Source organism: Prunus dulcis, chromosome 1 (genome assembly GCF_902201215.1).
Source record: "Prunus dulcis chromosome 1, ALMONDv2, whole genome shotgun sequence".
Classification (NCBI taxonomy): Eukaryota; Viridiplantae; Streptophyta; class Magnoliopsida; order Rosales; family Rosaceae; genus Prunus; species Prunus dulcis.
Genome location: NC_047650.1, coordinates 213061 through 232697, shown reverse-complemented (window position 1 = coordinate 232697; position 19637 = coordinate 213061). Strand labels below are relative to the sequence as shown.

The following is a 19637-nucleotide window of genomic DNA, read 5'->3' as shown; positions in this document are numbered from 1 at the left end:
TAACTGTTGTGCATACCTTTACCTTGTGCATGCTGGAAGTTGGGTTTGTTCTGGTGCTTGTTTGCAGGTACTGTAAATGGGGAATTGTTCCAATTACATGAGAGACTTTGTCGAAATTTAGGCAGAAGTCGAAGTCCCTCTGAAGTTAAATTAGGGCTAAAAGGACTTTTTGGTAAGTGGGTTTAGCATCGATTAGATACCGAATGGGAATCAGGGTTCGTCACGAATTTCGAGAGAAGCAGGGTAAAGTAATTGAACGTAATTAAATCGAAATAGGTCAACTATACAACATAGGGAACAAATCTGCTAATTAATATTAACAATTGATGGCAACAAATTGCAATTTGTTTGGAAGGTCGAGTGCTGGCATTAGTTGAACCTGTTTAACCTATGGAATGATTATGAAATAGAAAACGTGGACAACTAATTAGTTGAAGCAACCATGACATAAAATAACATTTCTTTTTATTGTTTTCTTTATAATACAACAGTAATTGACCCCAAAAAAGAAAAGAATTACAAGTACAGCAGGGATCAAATATCCCATATGGGTATGGCTCCACGCAAAAGATTTTATAAAAAAGTCCAAAAAAAAATCCCATATGGGTCTCGTGTACGCCTGGTGATGCAAGCTAGAGCAACCTCTCTCAGTCGCCGACCACGACACGAAAATGAAACCCTTAGCTTGTTGTACAAATCTCTCACCTCTATGTTTGTACAAACTTGCAAGTCGTTTAGCTTTACCTACCTCTGCTTTTAAGTATTAGTTTCACACAAATAAAGTCTGGTCAAATTATATATGCTTGCTTCACCTCTTCACCTCACTCACCTAAGTAGGAGGAGAAGAAAAAGTTCAGTCAATTATGTACTGTTTGACGTCGGACGTTTCAATTCCCTAACTTGAGCATTTGACTGACGTGTGGTTGTTAGTTTTAGACTTTGGCCAACTGTGGCCATGGATACTACGTACGTAAATTGTATATGAAAACAACCAAAATTCTGTACCGTGAAGTTAGTTAGCGTACATGATGATCTTCTAAAACTTATTAGGAATGAGTTTGGAATGATTTGAATTCCTGTTTTTTTCTTAGTTTACTAATACACGGGTCTTATTCTTAACTTCCCATATGTTTACTGATGCATAAGAATTCTAATTCCGTGATTCTTCCATCTAAGTTTCATGATTTATGGCTTCCTCCATTCCTAGTAAGTAAACATTATCAATTGGACCATGTAGTAATTCATATGTCGTGGACCTAGGGGAAATGTTGATATGCAATTTTTCATGTTTGGCATGAATCTGGCCATTGTATCATTTTAAGTTTGTGTCTATGCATATATACATACCTATTGACTTCCATTCGGTTTCTATTCATATATGTCAAGAATTGTCACATTTTAATCAAAACTTCATCTTTTCAAAATGTAAAGAAAATGAAAGATAGAAACATTGGATGAGAAAATGGCTTGTCTGGTTCTATTTGGTTTCCTCTGTTTTGCTAATGAAGTTTCAAAAGAAAGAATCTGCAGAATATACTTTGTATGGAGTTCTCCAACTCCAATCCGTGTGCGCTTTCACATCAATCCAATCCCACATCACATATCTTAGCAAGCATTTTCCTTCAAGATGTATATGTTTTAAATTAAATAATAAGAAAACATATTTATTTTGTATTTAAAACCATACATCAATAAGGCTAGTATACTTATTTGATTCCTTAAATCGTCCACTACTTAATACTTAATTAATTATATAAATATAAATATATATATATATATATATATATATATATTAGTGTGACAATCACAAGGGTTTCTTTCATTTTTGTTTGGTTAGTGCTTCCACAGATTGGCATTTGCTTTTTCAAAGTAAGCCTGCCTGCCTGCCTCTCATAATCTGTCAGCTAATAAGACAAAAAAATAAATAAATCTGTCAACTAATATATAAAAATGTGAAAAAGAAGAACAAGTCAACATTTGCATGATTGAGTTAAAATATCATGATCAGTATCTTTGAAACTAATTTCGGTTTTTCGTTTAATTATATTAAGAAGAGTGAAATATTGACTGTTGTATTGAGTTAAAACTTGATTAACAATGAAACATATGGGGCTCACTTCTCACTCACAGAATCAGTCAGGCATAGGGTGCTGCTGACTATCATATTTGATTGAGAAATGGAATCCTCCGCCGGTCATTCTCGACCAATATCATCTGACTTTACTCTCTGTATAGATAGTCATAAATCGCATAGTCTAAATTACTCTAAATTATATTAATTTACGGAGAATGAGACTCAAACTTAAATGCAAAAAGACGAACTCACTGTCCTAATCAATTGACTTAACCCACATGTACACTACTTGAATTTTTATTACTGTTTTCTGCTACATTATTTTGTTTATGTTAAAACTACATCGTCTTGGGTTTGTATTTATCATTCCAATTCAAATTCTAACCCCAAAACACTTAACCATAGACTCAAAAGAATCAAAATAATGGTCGTTTGATATTGAAATAAGTTGTTGTAATTGTCATGTTAAAAATAAATAAAAACTCCCACTTTGAAGTGCCGAAGTCGAACATCTACTGGGGAACATTTAACCATAAGGATCCGCTTTCTTGTATTGAAAAAATTATTTCATGTGTTTTTTCAATAAACAAGTGTCGGTTGAACTCAAAATCTCCTTCAATGAATATTAAAAATTCCTTTAATAAACATATAAGATAAAGCCAAATAAGTCGGTTGGGTGGGTAAGGTAGGTATGCAGGGGACAGACAAAGTTCTTTGCAGTCATTTTGGCTTTTTTAATGATGAAAATCCATATATGCACGTAGGGCATTGCAGCGTACATATGTACTTGTAATCTTCCTAAGAAGGAAGGTAATAATGTACCAATAGTAGACAAGGACCACTTATAAATTTACATGCATACTGCATTTAAAGAAAAAATTACATGCATTTCCCCATGTTCAAGTGACTTGTATAATTTATTTTCCATTTTTTTTAATAAAAGAAATAAACAAGACTGAAAACGATGATAGCATGACATTAAACTTACTATAAAAATCAATAACATCATCAGCGGAAATAAAAAAATTTCAAGAGTTGATGTTAGTATGCTATTATTCTTTGTGGCTCCACTGACATTGTAGTTGAATGATTTAACTTGTCTTTCTCTTACGAAATTTCGACAGTATGAGAGAAACCGTCATAACAGATCTCGAATGTAATTAAGTAATGCATGCACAACCCCTTCGGCATCTCTTTTTAAAAAATTATAGTCATTCATTAAAAGATCAAAAATTAACATGAAACCTAATAATTCAGCAAAAATGATATATGATTAATTAGAGATGAAGGGCATTATTAGAAACAATGAAAAAAAGAAGATGAGGGCAAAGCATAGGTTTCTTAAATGGTGATTTTAATCTATTATATATTGCTGTAGGATATGATATTTTAGCATGCAATGCAAGTAGCCCACCATATTAGAATAATGGAACCTGGACTCAGCCACCAGGGTAGACCATTAAAATGTATCACTTTCTGTCAAATTTACTATAATGTCCTAGCTTGTGACCTTGTCATCATTTTCCTTATATATTTTGTCTATAAGCTCCAAGGTTTGACAAGTGGTTTGTTGATTCGCATACCACCCACCGCGATTTCGTCCTCATCGTCGTCTCTGCAAGATTCATAGTATTACCAACATTTGTGAGACACTGCAAGTTTGATATGTACAGAACAAAAAAATTATATTGTTTTTTTTTTAAATTATAAATAAAATCCTTATTATTCAAATTTTCATAGGACCAAAGAAATAACTTGAATTTAATAACTTATATATATATATTTTGCTTTTATCCAAAAAATTTATTCCTTCATCGAAACAAAAATGACACCCTGGAACGGATGCATGTAGTGGGCTGTATGGGCATACGGAATTTTTTTTTAACTTTTAAATATCATGTAGGCTTGACAAAAAACAAGGAAAAAAACCACGTAATCAAATAGCCAATTGAAACAATAATTAGTGATTTAAGTCTTTCAAGTCTCGAAGGGTGCAACTTAAATAGTTTTATTTTGTTTTTGCATTACATGTTTATTTATTGTTGTTTTTTCTTATTCGTTTATATCTTATATACTAAATGCATTTTGAGGGGTACGGTTCATTACGTACCCCGACTAGGTATATCATCTTTTGATGAAATTCACTGATGATCGAAGAAACTCTGGCATAGGTATCCCAACTAAGAGTGCAAACTCAAAACAAAAAAAGATAAAGATAAAGCTAAAGCTAAAAAAAACTAAGCCATAACAATACAAATAAAACTCTCACAAAGTAGAGGTGTAAAGCTTTCACAAAGAAGAAGTGAAAAACTCTCACAAAAGAAGAGGTGAAAACAACACAAAAAACCAAAAAAGTCTCTGCGACTTATTCCTAAACCCTAATGAGTTGTATTCGTCTTCCTCCAAAACCCCCTTGACTTCTCCCAAACCCTAAGCTCGTCTCCTCTTCATTCCTTGCTTTTCCCATCCCACCAAGCACCTTCCTCTCATATTTTTATGTTTTTGTTGATATGGTTATTGCAAAACAATATTAACATGTAAAGAATTTGTAATTCATGCGGTTAATATCATTTATTTTTGCACCGAAATTTTTTGTTCAATTCCTCCCTCCCATTATATAGAAAAAACAATGTTAATATAAAATAAGCGTGTATATATTTAGTCAGTTAAAAAGAACAGAATATACACGTACTAGAAAAGATAATAAATATGTAGAACACCACAACACAACGAGTGGACGTTGTCGCATTAGAAGAAGAGAAAAATCCCCGCATACTCCCTTTTGACTTGTTCACTAAGATTGAAATAAATAAAAATTCAAAGATGAGGTAAGAGAATTTGGTGAACATGAAAATTTAGATGATGCTATTGCGACCATAGTTACATGAATATAAACCCTTAATCTGGGAGATTAAAGTTTAGCTATCAAGATTTAGGATGAAACTTTTGTAATGATCTCTTAATAATAATATTAATCCTATTCTTTTTCTTTTTTATCGCTATGCATATTTTAAAGGGTTTCTCAAAAATACCGTCTGCAAAAGTTGGTGGAGAAGTGTCGCGACTGGCGACATGGACGGAGTGCAGTCTGTAAACAATTGTCTTATGTAAATACATACATACAGTCTACAGATACAGCAACAGGTATTAGGAAGGAAGAAGTCAGGAGGCAACCAATATCTCGTTCAATTATTTTCTTAATGTTTCATATTCTGCTGCTTTGTTTGACCTGGTAACACGACTTACATGAGTGTTAAATATAAGGCATTTTCATCCTTTTTCCGAGTACCTTCCCTCAAATGCAATCATTAATTAATCCCATAACACGAAACTCTGATTGAAAGAAAAATGGTTTTTATTTTGGTCAGAGAAAGAAAGATAGTTTACAAGTACTTATTTAATAGTCGACCCAGAAAAATGACTAATTATTAGTCTACATATGTATGTATACAGATCCACACACCCAAAATCAAAGAGCGTGGCTGCACTTTCATCATAAATTTAAAAAGAAAAAGTAGCCAACGGGTCTAACTTAATGGAAAAATATCTTGACTCCTAGTAAATTAAAATTTTCAAATTTAAAACTGTATGACATTTCGATTCTTTGCATCTATGAGAAAACCCCTCTTATGTAGTTTAAACTATGAATTGTACTGAAAAAGCCTGTAATATTTGAACCCGATGCTCCCAAACAATGAAACAACAAAGCCTGTAATATTTACATTGATTCTCCTAATTGTTTTGTGTAAAAAATGAAACAACAAGTTGGCATATTAAATTTGTAAATTTTGATTGGACACGCCTTGGATGTGCAATTGGGATTTGGGAATGGACTCGTTGGCACATGAAAAATAAAAAGAAATAATAATAATGGCCAGTGTGACTTCACATTCATGCTGCCTAGCTCACCCAAACAAAATTCAACAAAAGTGAGAGCGAGCTTAATTTGACTTTGATATTGCCACCCTCTTCTCCCAAAAGTCACCCAACCCCAAAAAGGGAAGGCCTCCACTCACACATGACAAACAAAGCGCCTATAAAAACGACTCATATCAGATCCACTTCCTTCAAACCATTCAAACAGACTCAAAGGCACGTTCCTCACTCATCCCCCACAAAACACAAAGCTCCTTTCTCACTCTTCATCAAACACTGATCACAACAGTTTAATCAATCATGGAGCATTTCTATCTCACCCTCCTCTTGGGTTTTGTCTCCTTCATCTCTTTTTCTTTCTTTGCTCTCTTCTACCGCCACAGAGCTCAGTTCACCGGAAACAACCTCCCGCCTGGCAAAGTTGGCTACCCTGTGATTGGTGAGAGCTATGAGTTCTTGGCCTCAGGATGGAAAGGCCACCCTGAGAAGTTCATCTTTGACCGCATGACCAAGTACTCATCTGACGTCTTCAAGACCTCCATCTTCGGCGAGAAGGCTGCCATCTTCTGTGGCGCTGCCTGCAACAAGTTCTTGTTCTCCAATGAAAACAAGCTTGTCACCGCATGGTGGCCTAGCTCTGTCAACAAGGTCTTCCCTTCTTCCCAAGAGACTTCCGCCAAAGAGGAGGCCAAGAAGATGAGAAAGATGCTCCCCAACTTCATGAAGCCCGAGGCTCTCCAACGATACATCGGGATCATGGACACTGTTGCCCAGAGGCACTTTGCTGATGGCTGGGAAAACAGGAAGGAAGTTGAAGTCTTCCCCCTTGCCAAGAAGTAAATATTTTATTTAACAATATGACATGTTACTTTTTGTTTTTTTTTTTCTTTCTAAATTAGCAATTTAGATCACTGATAGATATTAACCGAGAATATAGATTAACAATGTGATTAAAATCACATAACATGTAAAGAATAAATGATTATAGTATTAGTAAGTAATAGAGCGGGTCTACATTGATTTTAATTACTGTATGTGTAATTGATGATGTGCGTTTCAACAGCTACACCTTTTGGCTTGCTGCACGGTTGTTTGTTAGCCTTGAGGACGCAACGGAGATAGCAAGGCTAGGCGATCCATTCGCCCTGTTGGCGTCCGGGATCATATCGATGCCTCTGGACTTCCCCGGAACTCCGTTCTACAAAGCCATCAAGGCGTCCAACTTCATCAGAGAGGAGCTGACAAAGATCATCAAGCAGAGGAAGGTTGATCTGGCTGAGGGCAAGGCGTCCCCAACACAAGACATATTGTCACATATGTTGTTGTTGTGCGATGAGCATGGAACTCACATGAAGGATCACGATATTGCCGATAAGATTTTGGGGTTGTTGATTGGTGGGCATGACACGGCCAGCGCTACCTGCACTTTCATTGTCAAGTATCTTGCTGAGCTTCCTCACATTTACGATGAGGTCTACAAGGGTACGTATCATATATGTCAATCATTTTCTTTCATTAATTTCCAATTACTTCTTTCCATATAGTAATTAAAAGTCGAAATAATTTATGATGCTCTTTCTATCAAATCTTAAACCTTTGCAGATCTAAGCTTTCATTTTTCCTATGGTCAATTAATGAAGTGGGAACTGCTCTCTCTCTCTCTCTCTCTCTCTCTCTCTCTCTCTCTCACACACACACACACACACTAATAGTCGACCAATAGATATTTCGATGTGAGTCAATTAATTAATCACCTTTGGCCGCCTTGGATAAACATAAACATGAACATAAACCAAACCCATCACCGTATATATAATATATTCTATTTCTTGTAAGTTGTAGCCTTCCTTGGGTCGGCAAAAGAGATTTTTATATAAATAGTCAAATAAGATCAGCTGCCTACCTGCTTCTCTTGCAATTACATATTTAACCTTTTTCAATTTGGGGGTTTATTTAAATTCATTAATTATTAACTAACAATGTTATGTAATTAATTTGAAATGATTAACAGAGCAAATGGAGATCCTGAGTTGCAAAGCCCCAGGGGAGTTGTTGAACTGGGATGACCTACAGAAGATGAAATACTCATGGAACGTAGCCCAAGAAGTGCTGAGATTGGCACCACCTCTTCAAGGAGCGTTCAGGGAAGCCTTGGCTGACTTTGTGTTCAATGGTTTCACCATTCCAAAGGGCTGGAAGGTACGCATTCTATCATATCGTATTTTAACTTAATTGTTTGTATTAATAATGTTTAGTGGACTTAATTAATAAATAATTAATGACATGAACATGATGGTTGGTGCAGTTATATTGGAGTGCAAACTCAACACACAAGAACGCAGATTACTTCCCGGAACCATTTAAATTCGACCCAACAAGATTCGAAGGAAATGGGCCAGCACCCTACACCTTTGTGCCCTTTGGAGGAGGCCCCAGGATGTGCCCAGGCAAAGAGTATGCCCGCCTGGAAATTCTAGTGTTCATGCACAACTTGGTCAAGAGGTTCAAGTGGGAGAAGATTCTTCCCGATGAGAAGATCGTCGTTGACCCTCTCCCCATGCCGGCCAAGGGCCTCCCCGTCCGCCTTTTTCCTCACAAAAAGACTGTTTAACTTCACTTGAAAGGGCTGGCTGGCGACGTGCAATTCCTTCCTTCCTTCCTTCCTTGTCTATTTAATTATCTAGCTAAGTTGCAGATGTATACATAAAACAATCGAACAAGGCTTTGGTTCTTCTTTTTTTGGGATCCTTTTCTTTTTCTTGGTTATTGTTGTAACTTGTATTTGTTCTTCATGTCCACTGTGTACGTGTTTAATCAGGGCTAAAGCTTGTATAATGGAGTAATTAAGAATTAATAATAAACATATTGTTAACAACGCAGCTTCCTAGTGCCTCCTCCATCATGTTCTCGAGCGAGATATTATATTGTACACAACTGTTTACAAGTTGAATTACTCAATCCTAGAATTAAAAGTCACTGCTTTTAGATATCAAAATTCAACAAATGTATAACCATTTTGGAGGTAATTAAAACATGTGTCACAATCATACTACAAGCTAATGGTGGTTGGTACACTCGCATAATTAGCGTGAGCGCAGCCAGGTCAGGTCAAAGTGCGCATGCTGCTGCAGCAATCCAACATTCAAAAATTGCATAGCATTTCCATCCTAATAGGAAGATTGACTAATGATCCTCAATGGCTGGCATGACTTGTTTTTCATTGGAAATCAATCTCATGAATTTAAGATGCCTTCTCCAACTTCCATGTCCAGTTCACTTCTTTTTCACTCCTTTTACCTTGCAATATCCTTCAATCGAAAAACATTTTTGCATAAGACTTCCTCAACCCCGACTCTTGATCAGTCGAGACGCTGTCTTTTTACTAATGCATATGTAACAAAGCAGCATTAAATTATAAAGAGCCACTAGGAGTCCTTTCTCTCTCATCAGATTTAAGAGCTCATAGAAGTCTCCTTATTTTAACAGGTGGATATGAAGCATGGTTGGAGTTGTATTTTTACAATTCCTCCCTAAAATTTGTCTAAGGATGTGGTTTAGGGAGTCCATTGTGGATGCTCTAAGTGGTTAAGTTTTAACTTTTTCTTAAATTATGATTTTGGTACTGTAGTTTATGGGTGAGCTTCTACTTTAGTCCATATAGTTTCAAATTGTCATGATTTAAAGACAATATGGTTTAATTCCGTCAATTTATCTTTATGAAATTAGTATTTGAGTGGCACATGTGAGGTGCTTCACACCTCCAAAAAGTTGGATTCATCATCACATATGACACCCATGAGTCAAGTGATACAAAATATAAAGCCATTATCCTTGAATTGCAACAAAATATTAAGTCACAATAATTGAATCTACTCAACCAAGGACAAAAATCACAATTTGATCTTTCAGGTTTTAATTCTCAAGTTTTAGGCTAATGCACACCAAGAAACAAAAAGACAAACATCTTATTTATGTGTTGTAAACCGTTTAGTTTTCAAGTTCTCTTTCAAGAATTATTCATGGAAAAAAAAAAAAAAAAATTCTAAATCGGTAATTATTTAACCATTTCATTAGCCACATTTTCTTTTCAGTTTTTTCAAACAATTTTTAGTTGTTATAGATTTTATATGACCATATAACACTTCGGATCTGGATGATTGCAAGTATTACTTAAAATATAGACGGTTTCAACCATTAAAATACATTATTGAGTAGCCCTAAGAAGAATGTGTGCACTTTTCTTACAATAAGGAACTCTTAACACAGAGAATTATATACGCATTCACAGCTTCATCGATGAAGACTTGTTTTTAATTTTCTTGTCAAAATTATTAACAGGGAATATTAAGTTGAATCACAATTTTGGAACCTGGAGAGACAATTGAAATGAAACTGGTGAAGTAGGAGTAGAAACCGGTTGCAATCGTAAATAAATGCACCTCCTTCCTTGGTACGCAGTTGGTGGAGGCTTAGCTGTAGAGAGAGAGCACCAGAGACACATGTCATTGCTCCCCTTGAGCAGGAAACCCGAGCTTTCCTTTTGCTTTCCTTTTCTGATGATGAACAAGAGTGAGCAAGTGATCGATCATCGATGGATGCGATGGATCATTCTGGGCCATACCTACATTGGCAGCAGCAAGTTAAAGACGTCGTTTAAATCGATCACAAATAGTCATCTTGATTCTAGTTGGCTGGTGGGGGTTTTATGATCGACTAAGACAATCTTTAAATGCATTAATTGCTTACCTGAAAATATGCAAGCTTTTTAATCAGCCAATCCAACGACGCATGGAGATGGGAGTGGTGCAAATTATATCTTTAGATTAGCCAAACAAATATAGAAAGAACATATTGCAATTGTGGTATTAATTCCTGGAACACAACTCTCCTTTTTTTTTTTTGCAGCCTAACTATTTATACATAATCTAAATTTAATCATATAAACAGAGATGAGAGAGATTAAAAAGAGAGGAGAAAATCTTGAGTAATATTGCATTTTTTCTTGATTTCCTTATTGATCTACCTCCCAAATGGGTAACATAACAAATTCTTCTATTACCCAGCCGCCAATAGAAAACCAGTAAACAACTCTAAAATTACAACCACTAAGGCATCAGACATAGTATACAGACACCCCACCACAACCTGCATTCATCCAACTACTTCCACATCGCCAAAAACCATCTACCCTGAAACAAAACAATGAAAAAGAAAAACAGAAAGAAAAAAAATACTTCAATACAAAATGGGTGTCACCAAACAGCCTTCCTGCCCACCATGCCTGGAGTACCACCACCTAATGACTCTCAACGATTTACCTTGAAAAAAAAAATACAAAAGAAAAGGGAAAATTAAGGAGTCAGCTTGGAGCCTGACTGCTCGAGATGACCAAATTACCACCTCAAACTTCGTCAGTTAGTGAGCAATTCATAAAATCACAAAGTTACAGTAGAGTGCTGTCACCACATGCATCTAAAATGCCTAAGCACTTCCAGTTGATACAACTGTTGCCGCCTTCTTGTCAACAGACTCGCTGTGGTGTCCACCACTTCTTTCAGATTGTCCTACTATTTCTTTATCACCCTTTTCCAACTGCAATACTTGAGATAAACTATCAGATATTTGGTCTACAGAATCATGTTCAAATATAGCTGAAGCATCTGTTTTTGAGCTAATGTTAAGCTCAGTTCCTGAGACTTCTTCACTACTATTTCCTTTCAACTTCAGGGCTTCATCAAAACTATTAGAGATTTCCTTAACAGAATCAACAGCAAGTGAATCAGAACCATCTGTAGTCGAACAAGCTTGTTGTCTAACTTTCCTTTCCTTCAAGGATTTTTCCCGCTCATCATAAAATTCGAAATCATCTATAATAGATGTCCGTGCATCATAATCGCTGAAAATTTTCAACAGCTCAATACCCTGTTTCAGATTCACCTAACAATATTTCACCATCAAGAAAGAAAATGTCAGGCAGATGTAAACTCTAAATCAGCAGACAAGCCAAACGTAGACAAGGAGGTAAAAGGAAACAGATTGAATGCATTATGTAAGAAATGTGTACTATAAAAAAAAAATTGTGACTGATATGTCAGGACTGAGATTATCGTTTCAAACACTTCATACTAGATAACCTTAGACTAGGCAAAAACCCAGAACTTCCAGCCTACCTACAAAAAGAAACAGTTTGAAAAGCCATTTTTTAAAATGAAAGATGCATAAGTTAAGAGTGCTCAATTACCACTAGATAAGCCTTTCCAACTCCACTTCAAACTTGGTGTGTTTATTCTTTAGACGAGATACATGCATTGATATGTGTAAAATGATTTTTTTTAACCACTCTAGTTAATTCTGAATTTGTGAAAGAAACTGCTTTTACATTTCTAGGTTTTGGGGTTTGAACCTAAATTATAACTCTGTTTTTATCTAGTCAGATGGTTTAGGTTGACAATCCTCAACCCGAATCACCCAAAGCATACCCAACAAGATCCACCCCACTTGAAGGGGGTTTGAGAGGACAGGGTAGCTCCTAAAATAAAGCTATCATGAAAAGCATGAAATTTTCCAGCAAAAGGCAATATATAACTCATGATAATGCCTGCAATACATCATACTTTCAGAAAGACCTGCACATATGAGACCGTAAACAAATTTTGATTTGGTCAAACATCACGCAGCAAGGGTTGTGTTGCATAAGAGCTATTTTTTTTATTTTATTTTTCTGGAAAGAAGATCAAACTTTTTGCGACGACAAACCATGACGCTGAAACACTGGTAAATTGACTATCATAAATGACTTATAATCCTGACATTATTCAAACATGTGACTTTGAATTCTACAAAAAAATGCATGCGAAATTTTTTACAAAACTGAAAATAATCCTACTAGCTTACCAAATCACCCACCCACAACTGAAATCTTCATTAGTTAGTATGCATGACATAATCTTACTAGCCTACTACATCTTCAATATATTGTGTTTTCACACTAAAAGTGAAATTTTAAAAACCCATATATTCACAACTGTGAAACTTTGAAAGCCCAAGGCAATCAATCAAACCTATCAAATATTAATATATGATCATCTGAAATTTCATTGAGTAAACAAATTCCAATATAATGAAAAACATCAACCAAGAAATGGCTTTCTCTAGGGTCGAAGTGGAAACAGAAACCATATAATAAATGTCAAGGTATTAAAACCAAATCTAAGTTCTAAACAAAAATGGAGTTTTTGTTTCTAAATGAAAGTCAAAGAGATGGAGAGAGATGTACTACCTCCTGACAATCTCGGCTGTGAGTGACAGGCTTATTATCATTATTTTCAAGTAGAATGTGACGAAACCGAATGTTAGGAACATCCTTAATAATATGCCACTGAACTGGAAATTGCCCACTCCACCTATCTTGCTGCCAGTAATCAGCATCCTTCTCAAAATCTACGGATCCAACCATTTCGGCTACCCCGCAAAACTGTCCACTAGCATTAACCTGTGGTAAACCAACAAACTCTAAGAGGACTGACATAACTAAAGAGTGAATATAAAATAGTTTAAGCACAGGCAACAAGTTACTTGTAAGTACCTATAGTTTCAAAAGAAAAGAACATAAGGTCTTGTTTGTTAGGGAGGACTAGACTAGACTAGCAAAATGCCTACACTTTGTGCGCAATCAACGCATAATCTGGACATTGTTGTCTAACTTGGAGGATGAAGGAGGACTATTCAGAAGAGGTTGATGACTAAAACTTATCCTTCATAATCCCACCATTTTCAAAGGGATTAGGGGGGACAAGTTTTAGTCATCATCCTCTTATAGATAGTCCCCATTCTTCCTCCAAGTTAGGCAACATATCAATATTATGCCTTGAATGCACATGAAATATAGGCATTTTGCTAGTCTAGTCTAGTCCTCCCTATCAAACAAGCCCTAAAAGTCAGCTTATTTCTTGGGCTGGCATGAAAACTCCTACTGTTTCAACGGGAAGAGATGGGAACAGAGATTTAAAGAACTAATTCGATAAGGACTAGTGCAACACAGAGACCATGAATCCATACAGTTATTAGGTCCAAAGAATGAAATATAAAAGAAACTGCAGTCATCTCCATGAATCTCAAAGAGAGAAGCACTAATATGGTTGCCACATCAAACATTTTTGTTATCACCAGGCTCTAAATGGGGATCAATACCCAATTAGTATATTTCTGCCTTATACTTTGTGGTGCTGATATCAATTATGTAACAACCCCCCCAAAAAAAAAAGCCAGTTGCTTAAACAATTAGGAAATTAACAAAAGGAGCATACCGAAAAGAATAAGAAGACCGGGCAGCTGCCTTTTATCCTCTGTGCCTCATGATAAGCAGCATCAAGTTTCTTGTTTCCATGGGGCGTGCTGGCCCAAACACTGTATTTAATACTTTTATGAACATTGTCCTCACTGAAAGACTTAATGATAAAGAACTTTGCATCCTCGTAATCCGTGACAAAATCCAGCCGGTTAAATGAATCAAGGTTAATTCCGGAAGCAGATAGTCCCATTTTCTTAGCATTATATGAACTCTGGTCGGAAGCATTCTTTCCCTTCAGCTTTGAAGCCCTTGGTCCTCGATTACGGTCATTGAAGCCATCATGTGAACTATTGAAAACACAAATTGAGTCCCAGTCCCTCTCTCTTCTTCTGCTCTTGTCAACAGTTAGTCGGTTCCGGTCATTACCAAATGAATAAGAAAGGGAAGCATCACCAAAGTTAGAGCTTTGATAAGAACTACCATGAGGATAGCGTCCAGTATATGAACTTGATATCAATCCAAATCCATGCGCCGGGCCCTGTTGATGAGAAATCTGAAATTAAATCATAGTCATCTATTAGTCATCCCCACAAATAAAACACGACCAGCTGGCATAACTATGATACGGTTTAGAAAGAAAAATCTATACTTGATAGAAGAAATGCATAAATATTAGCATAAATATAAATGATCAACAGAGTCCACACATTTGATTTTAATTGTAAAACCCAAATTGAGATCATTTAGAGCAAAAGGTTATGAGCCTTAAGAATGAATCTTCAAGCATGGTTAGAATTTCAACTATTCAAGAAAATTTTACCCCTGGATGGGCAGCATATGGTCTCATCTTACAAGCAGCATGAGTGTAGTAAGTTTATATTTACTAAGGAAACATCGGTCACCTAAATCTTGTATGGCAAGGCCCTTTCAAGAACAAGAAACATGATATGTTTTATTTGCCTATCAATTTAAAGGCCCAGTAAAAGAAAAGAGCAAGAACTGATTTGATTTGTTTGGTGTCTTATGTAACTAATTTAAAGCTACCAAACTCCTAAAAGTTTGAATCACAACCCTTGTCATATTTCAAATGAAGAAAATAATATTAGGTGAAAAAAAAACATTTATTATAAAAAGTTTCACAAGAACAAATAAAATATTGGCCAGGGTTTCTACTCAAAAACCAGGAAAACAACCGCACATCATTACAATGAACCTGTGACTCGTTATCTATTTTTCTTACCACAACACCCATTTCTTTTTCAACCTCTCTCCCACATTTCTATCTATAAGGCGCCCACAGGATACCTGGGGATAAAAATAACTACAAACACCCACACCCCAAAAGAAAAGAAAAAAAAAGTGCATATAGCATTAATGCCATTATCTCTGAAATCTTGAATGATGCCAAGAACACATGGGTTGTGTGGCAATAACAGTGGTGAGAACAATAGTAATCACATGGGGAATGATAACTATAATACATATCATTAAAAAAAAAAAAAAAAGCCTCCTATACTGGAACTACATAATTATGCCCAAAGTTGTGTTCATAAGTTAAGTGTGAACAAAAATATACTACTAACGGTGTATCAATTCTTCCAGTCTAGAAACATCTCTTTACCATGGAATGAAAATAGCGAATATTAAATAAAAACAAACCTGCCCAACACTGTGTTCATATGACCCAAGAATGCCCATTGGTGGAGGATAAATTGCTGGAGATGCTAAGGCACTAGAACCAAGATGTCCAGACGGATCTCCTCCGCTAAATGATCTAAAATTTACCAAGTAACCTGATCCTGGCCCAAAGGCCATGTTGTCAGTCCTATTACTTTCTGATGTCATCAGCTCAGTTGGTGAAACTGGAATAGCTGAAGAAATATGAGACATACTTGGAGGAGATGGCTGAGGGTAATAAGATGGAGAGAAAGGGACCTGTTGCGTGGAGTAAAGTTGGCCATCTACCATTACAGAAGGCAAAGGTGTAGCAACTGGTGAATATTGTCCATATGCAATTTCAGGATTGAAGCCATAACCAGAGTGAAACAGAAGAGATGGATTATCGTTGTAAATGACCTAAAAATTCAAGAGAAAGAAAACAAAAATAAGTTTGACTCAAAAGGAAATCTGAAGAATTTCACAAGTGAAGATTATACTCACTGGTGATACAACATGCATTCCATCAGCATTAAGATACTGAGAATATCCATCCCAAGTACCAGTGTTACTGCCATAACCTGAAACCAGTCCAAACTTTAAAATAAGATCCCCTATGATTTTAATTATATACGATGTGAAGAGTAGCTGAACATTGTTATCATCATCAATATCTTGTCACACTGAAGTTTATGTGTCACCATCAAACATAGTTCACGAAATTCCACAAAAAAAAAATGTTATGCATGGAAAACGGTCAATTTGCAATGGGTTAAATTGCAAGGGAAATGCTAGAACAATAAGATTTTACAGGAATCAGACTGACTTCTAACATCAACCACCACTATTTAGACCTTCGTAATCCTCCTAAACCAATGACAGCAGAAAAGGGTCAACAAACTAACCGCCGTATGAAATGCTCTGTTCTTGAGATGCATACAAATTAAGCGGATGGGGGGTGCTACGTTCTCCACCAACATCTGAAGACTTGGGTTGTTCTGTAGCATCACTTGAAGGCCCTATGATGACTGCAGCAGGAGAAGGATTCACTGAAACTATTCTTTCATCTTCAGAAGAAACTGGCTGAAAATAAATTACAAAATTAATGAAACACAGTTACCAAAGCCTTCAAAAGTAAACAGAGACAACATTCTTAGTGAATACACGACCAAGTACCTGGTCTTTCACCATATCTGACTTAACAGGTCTCTCTCCTGCATCCAGAATTGATATTTAGTATCTCAGACGAACAACATATGCAGAGATGTTGGAGAAAGTTGGAGAAAATTGGAAACAGCAGTTATATACCACAGAAACAAAAATTATAATTTAACAAAAAGGTCTACCCCTACGCACATCCAACGTTCCACCCTCACAGAGGATGGGAACGCAATCACACAGATTGCAGATTGTTCAAACCCATGGGCAACTTACCCCTACCGAACCAGCTTGTCAGGAAAGGGTACTAGAGATTTCAGATACCAGTTATTCAAGGTGTTCAACTTTCTCAGTGTGGGATATTTGGATTTATTTATGCCAACATGCTTCCAGAGATTGACATCCTCTTTTAGGGAACTTCCTTCCCAATGGGCCATTGGTTGCCCCTAACCTCTCTTAGGCAACTCCACTCACCAATGGTACCGCTCCTTTCTTTTAGATAGCTTCACTCCTCCAACTGTAACACTAACCTCTCAAGTACCTCTACTCACCAATGCTAACTCTCTCCTTACTCAAATAGCTGTACTCGCTCATCAATCCAAAAGTATACAAGGGCAAGCAATATTGATCGAGTGCAAAAAAACTCATGCCAAGAGGAAGGAGCTGAAGATCTGAACATGTGTCATGTTTTCAAATCAAGCACATAATACACCAACTGTTGACAATGAAGAGAGCTTTCTACTTCAGTCAGTTGCTTGCAGCGTACTTTAAAACCATAACTCATACAGAAGCAGTTGCATTATTAAACTGAACAAAAAAAATTCTTTAGGGGGGACAAAGCATATTTCTTCATAAATGAATTTCAGGCACCCGAATAATGGAGAACAATGGTGGGTCACCAATTTCATTACAGAAGGAGATTTCAGTGACTTGTGTTCCTAACAATCCGCTCTTGGCCATTTGGCACAATAACAGTACCCAGAAACACAAAACCCTATTTTAGGGTTTGGGGAATCAAGATTCAACCAAACCACAGGGAAACCCCAAGAGCATTACCAGAAACATAATGCATTCGGCACTAAGTGCTTAAAGCTACATGTGGCAATGACCCAAAAAAGAATTCTCATCAAATTAAAGAAAAACACAATCTGGGAATTACCAAATATTCACATAAATGCTAGGAATAAAACAGCAACCCACAAATTCTTATTGCAAAACAACAAAAACGAAGAGAAATACAAAGACGGATTTTTCACAGGCACACAAATAAAAATTGAAATTTAAAAATTTTTTTAAAAAAAAAAACAGCACAATAATATCACATATTTCTCCCCAAAAACAAACAGATACCAGTGGAGACGATGCGATCTTGGTCGTCCTGATGCTTGTCCATATATGAAAGATCTATGCGAAGCAACAACGGGGAAAAGTTTCGAAAAATTTAAAATCAAAAGAAGAATTTAAAACGAAAGTAAGAATGAGAAGATGTTTGGGGGGAGAGGGGGTTTTGGTGTTTTGAAAGAGGGAAAAAATAGAGGGTTTTAGGTTTCATGTAAGGACGATTCCATTGGAAAGTACATATGTATATATGTAATTAATTAATAAATTGTATTAATTTGGATTTCGATTAAGGCGGTTTCCTTTTAAATTTTGTGAAATGATATGATAGGTTTAGGGGGCTACGTTTGGTTTATCAAATTACGGACTAATTGCGATATACATCCTCAAGTTTTCAGATAATTTCCATTAGGTACATGTTTGTGTTTAAAAAGTTACAGTATCGAACACAAATTAGGTTTCAGTTTCAAAAGTGGGGCTCCATGTACCACGTCATTAAAAAAATTATCAAAATTAATGATCAAGTTAACTTTGCTGCATTGCCCCAAATATAAATACTATACGATTTTTCAAAGTAATTTTCTTTTATATTTCTCACAAAGACAAAAATTAGGTGGTCACTATGTAACAGCTAAACAATCATGCGACGAAAGTATCTATATTTGAACTTGCAAATAAAAAAAATAGGGTAAATTTTACTTTACTACTTGAAAGTTTCATGAAATTCAGACTTTGCTATACGAAGTTTTTTTTTTGTCTCAATCTCATGCCTATACTTTGATTTTACTACCACTTCCATACTTTCGTTAGTTTTCTCTTAAATTTTCCATTAAATGATGACATGACATTCATGGCACTGTGTTGACCATTGAATTTGCACCAATTGGACCAATAAACAATTAAAAATTTGTATTCTTTGTTATGAACAAATAAAATTAATAAAGTTAAAATTTTAAAATCAAATGTACAAAAAAGAAAATTAGAAAAAGTAACAAAAACTAAAACTAAAACCAAGCCCAGAAAACCCTACCCCCATCCATCTTCCCCAACCAAATTTGGATTAGGAGGAAGAAAAATGCAAAATCTATGGCACCACAATGGCTGCTTGGCCATAATAACATAATTTGGACCAGGATACTAAAGATAGCACTGATCAATCAAAGTTGGAATTTCCCTATGAATTCGAATCGGAATCCCAATCTCCATCATCATCAACTCGTCATCGTCATCGCTACTGCCCATCAG

At 35.9% G+C, this 19637-nt stretch overlaps 2 protein-coding genes across 4 annotated transcripts; one reads left to right on the top strand and one right to left on the bottom strand.

Moving 5' to 3' along the window:
• Positions 1-6119: 6119 nt before the first annotated feature.
• LOC117620802 (beta-amyrin 28-monooxygenase) lies at positions 6120-8729 on the top strand. Its single transcript, XM_034351041.1, has 4 exons — positions 6120-6786; positions 7014-7432; positions 7962-8149; positions 8256-8729. Exons 1-4 carry the CDS (start codon positions 6251-6253, stop codon positions 8559-8561), a joined length of 1449 nt encoding a protein of 482 aa, XP_034206932.1. The 5' UTR covers positions 6120-6250; the 3' UTR covers positions 8562-8729.
• Positions 8730-10918: 2189 nt separating this feature from the next.
• LOC117615003 (YTH domain-containing protein ECT3) lies at positions 10919-18701 on the bottom strand. 3 transcript variants are annotated; one of them, XM_034343964.1, is made up of 9 exons: positions 18405-18701; positions 17073-17110; positions 16802-16979; positions 16401-16477; positions 16133-16316; positions 15900-16039; positions 14257-14793; positions 13230-13442; positions 10919-11887 (listed from the first exon to the last, which is right to left on the bottom strand). In XM_034343964.1, exons 1-9 carry the CDS (start codon positions 18445-18447, stop codon positions 11432-11434), a joined length of 1866 nt encoding a protein of 621 aa, XP_034199855.1. In that variant the 5' UTR covers positions 18448-18701; the 3' UTR covers positions 10919-11431. The 3 variants fall into 3 exon arrangements, with proteins under 3 accessions (XP_034199855.1, XP_034199853.1, XP_034199854.1); XM_034343962.1 differs by having other exon boundaries at positions 15900-16316; XM_034343963.1 differs by having other exon boundaries at positions 14257-14778; positions 15900-16316.
• Between the last annotated feature and the right edge of the window lie 936 nt (positions 18702-19637).

Bases quoted from the DNA above. Each gene is read 5' to 3' on its own strand.
- LOC117620802 (XM_034351041.1), top strand. From the start codon at position 6,251: ATGGAGCATTTCTATCTCACCCTCCTCTTGGGTTTTGTCTCCTTCATC. The intron at 6,787-7,013 runs GTAAATATTTTA...GCGTTTCAACAG, and splicing joins GTCTTCCCCCTTGCCAAGAA to CTACACCTTTTGGCTTGCTG. The intron at 8,150-8,255 runs GTACGCATTCTA...TGGTTGGTGCAG, and splicing joins CCATTCCAAAGGGCTGGAAG to TTATATTGGAGTGCAAACTC.
- LOC117615003 (XM_034343962.1), bottom strand. From the start codon at position 18,447: ATGGACAAGCATCAGGACGACCAAGATCGCATCGTCTCCACTG. The intron at 16,478-16,801 runs GTTAGTTTGTTG...GACTGGTTTCAG, and splicing joins ACAGAGCATTTCATACGGCG to GTTATGGCAGTAACACTGGT. The intron at 16,317-16,400 runs GTGAGTATAATC...TTGAATTTTTAG, and splicing joins GAATGCATGTTGTATCACCA to GTCATTTACAACGATAATCC.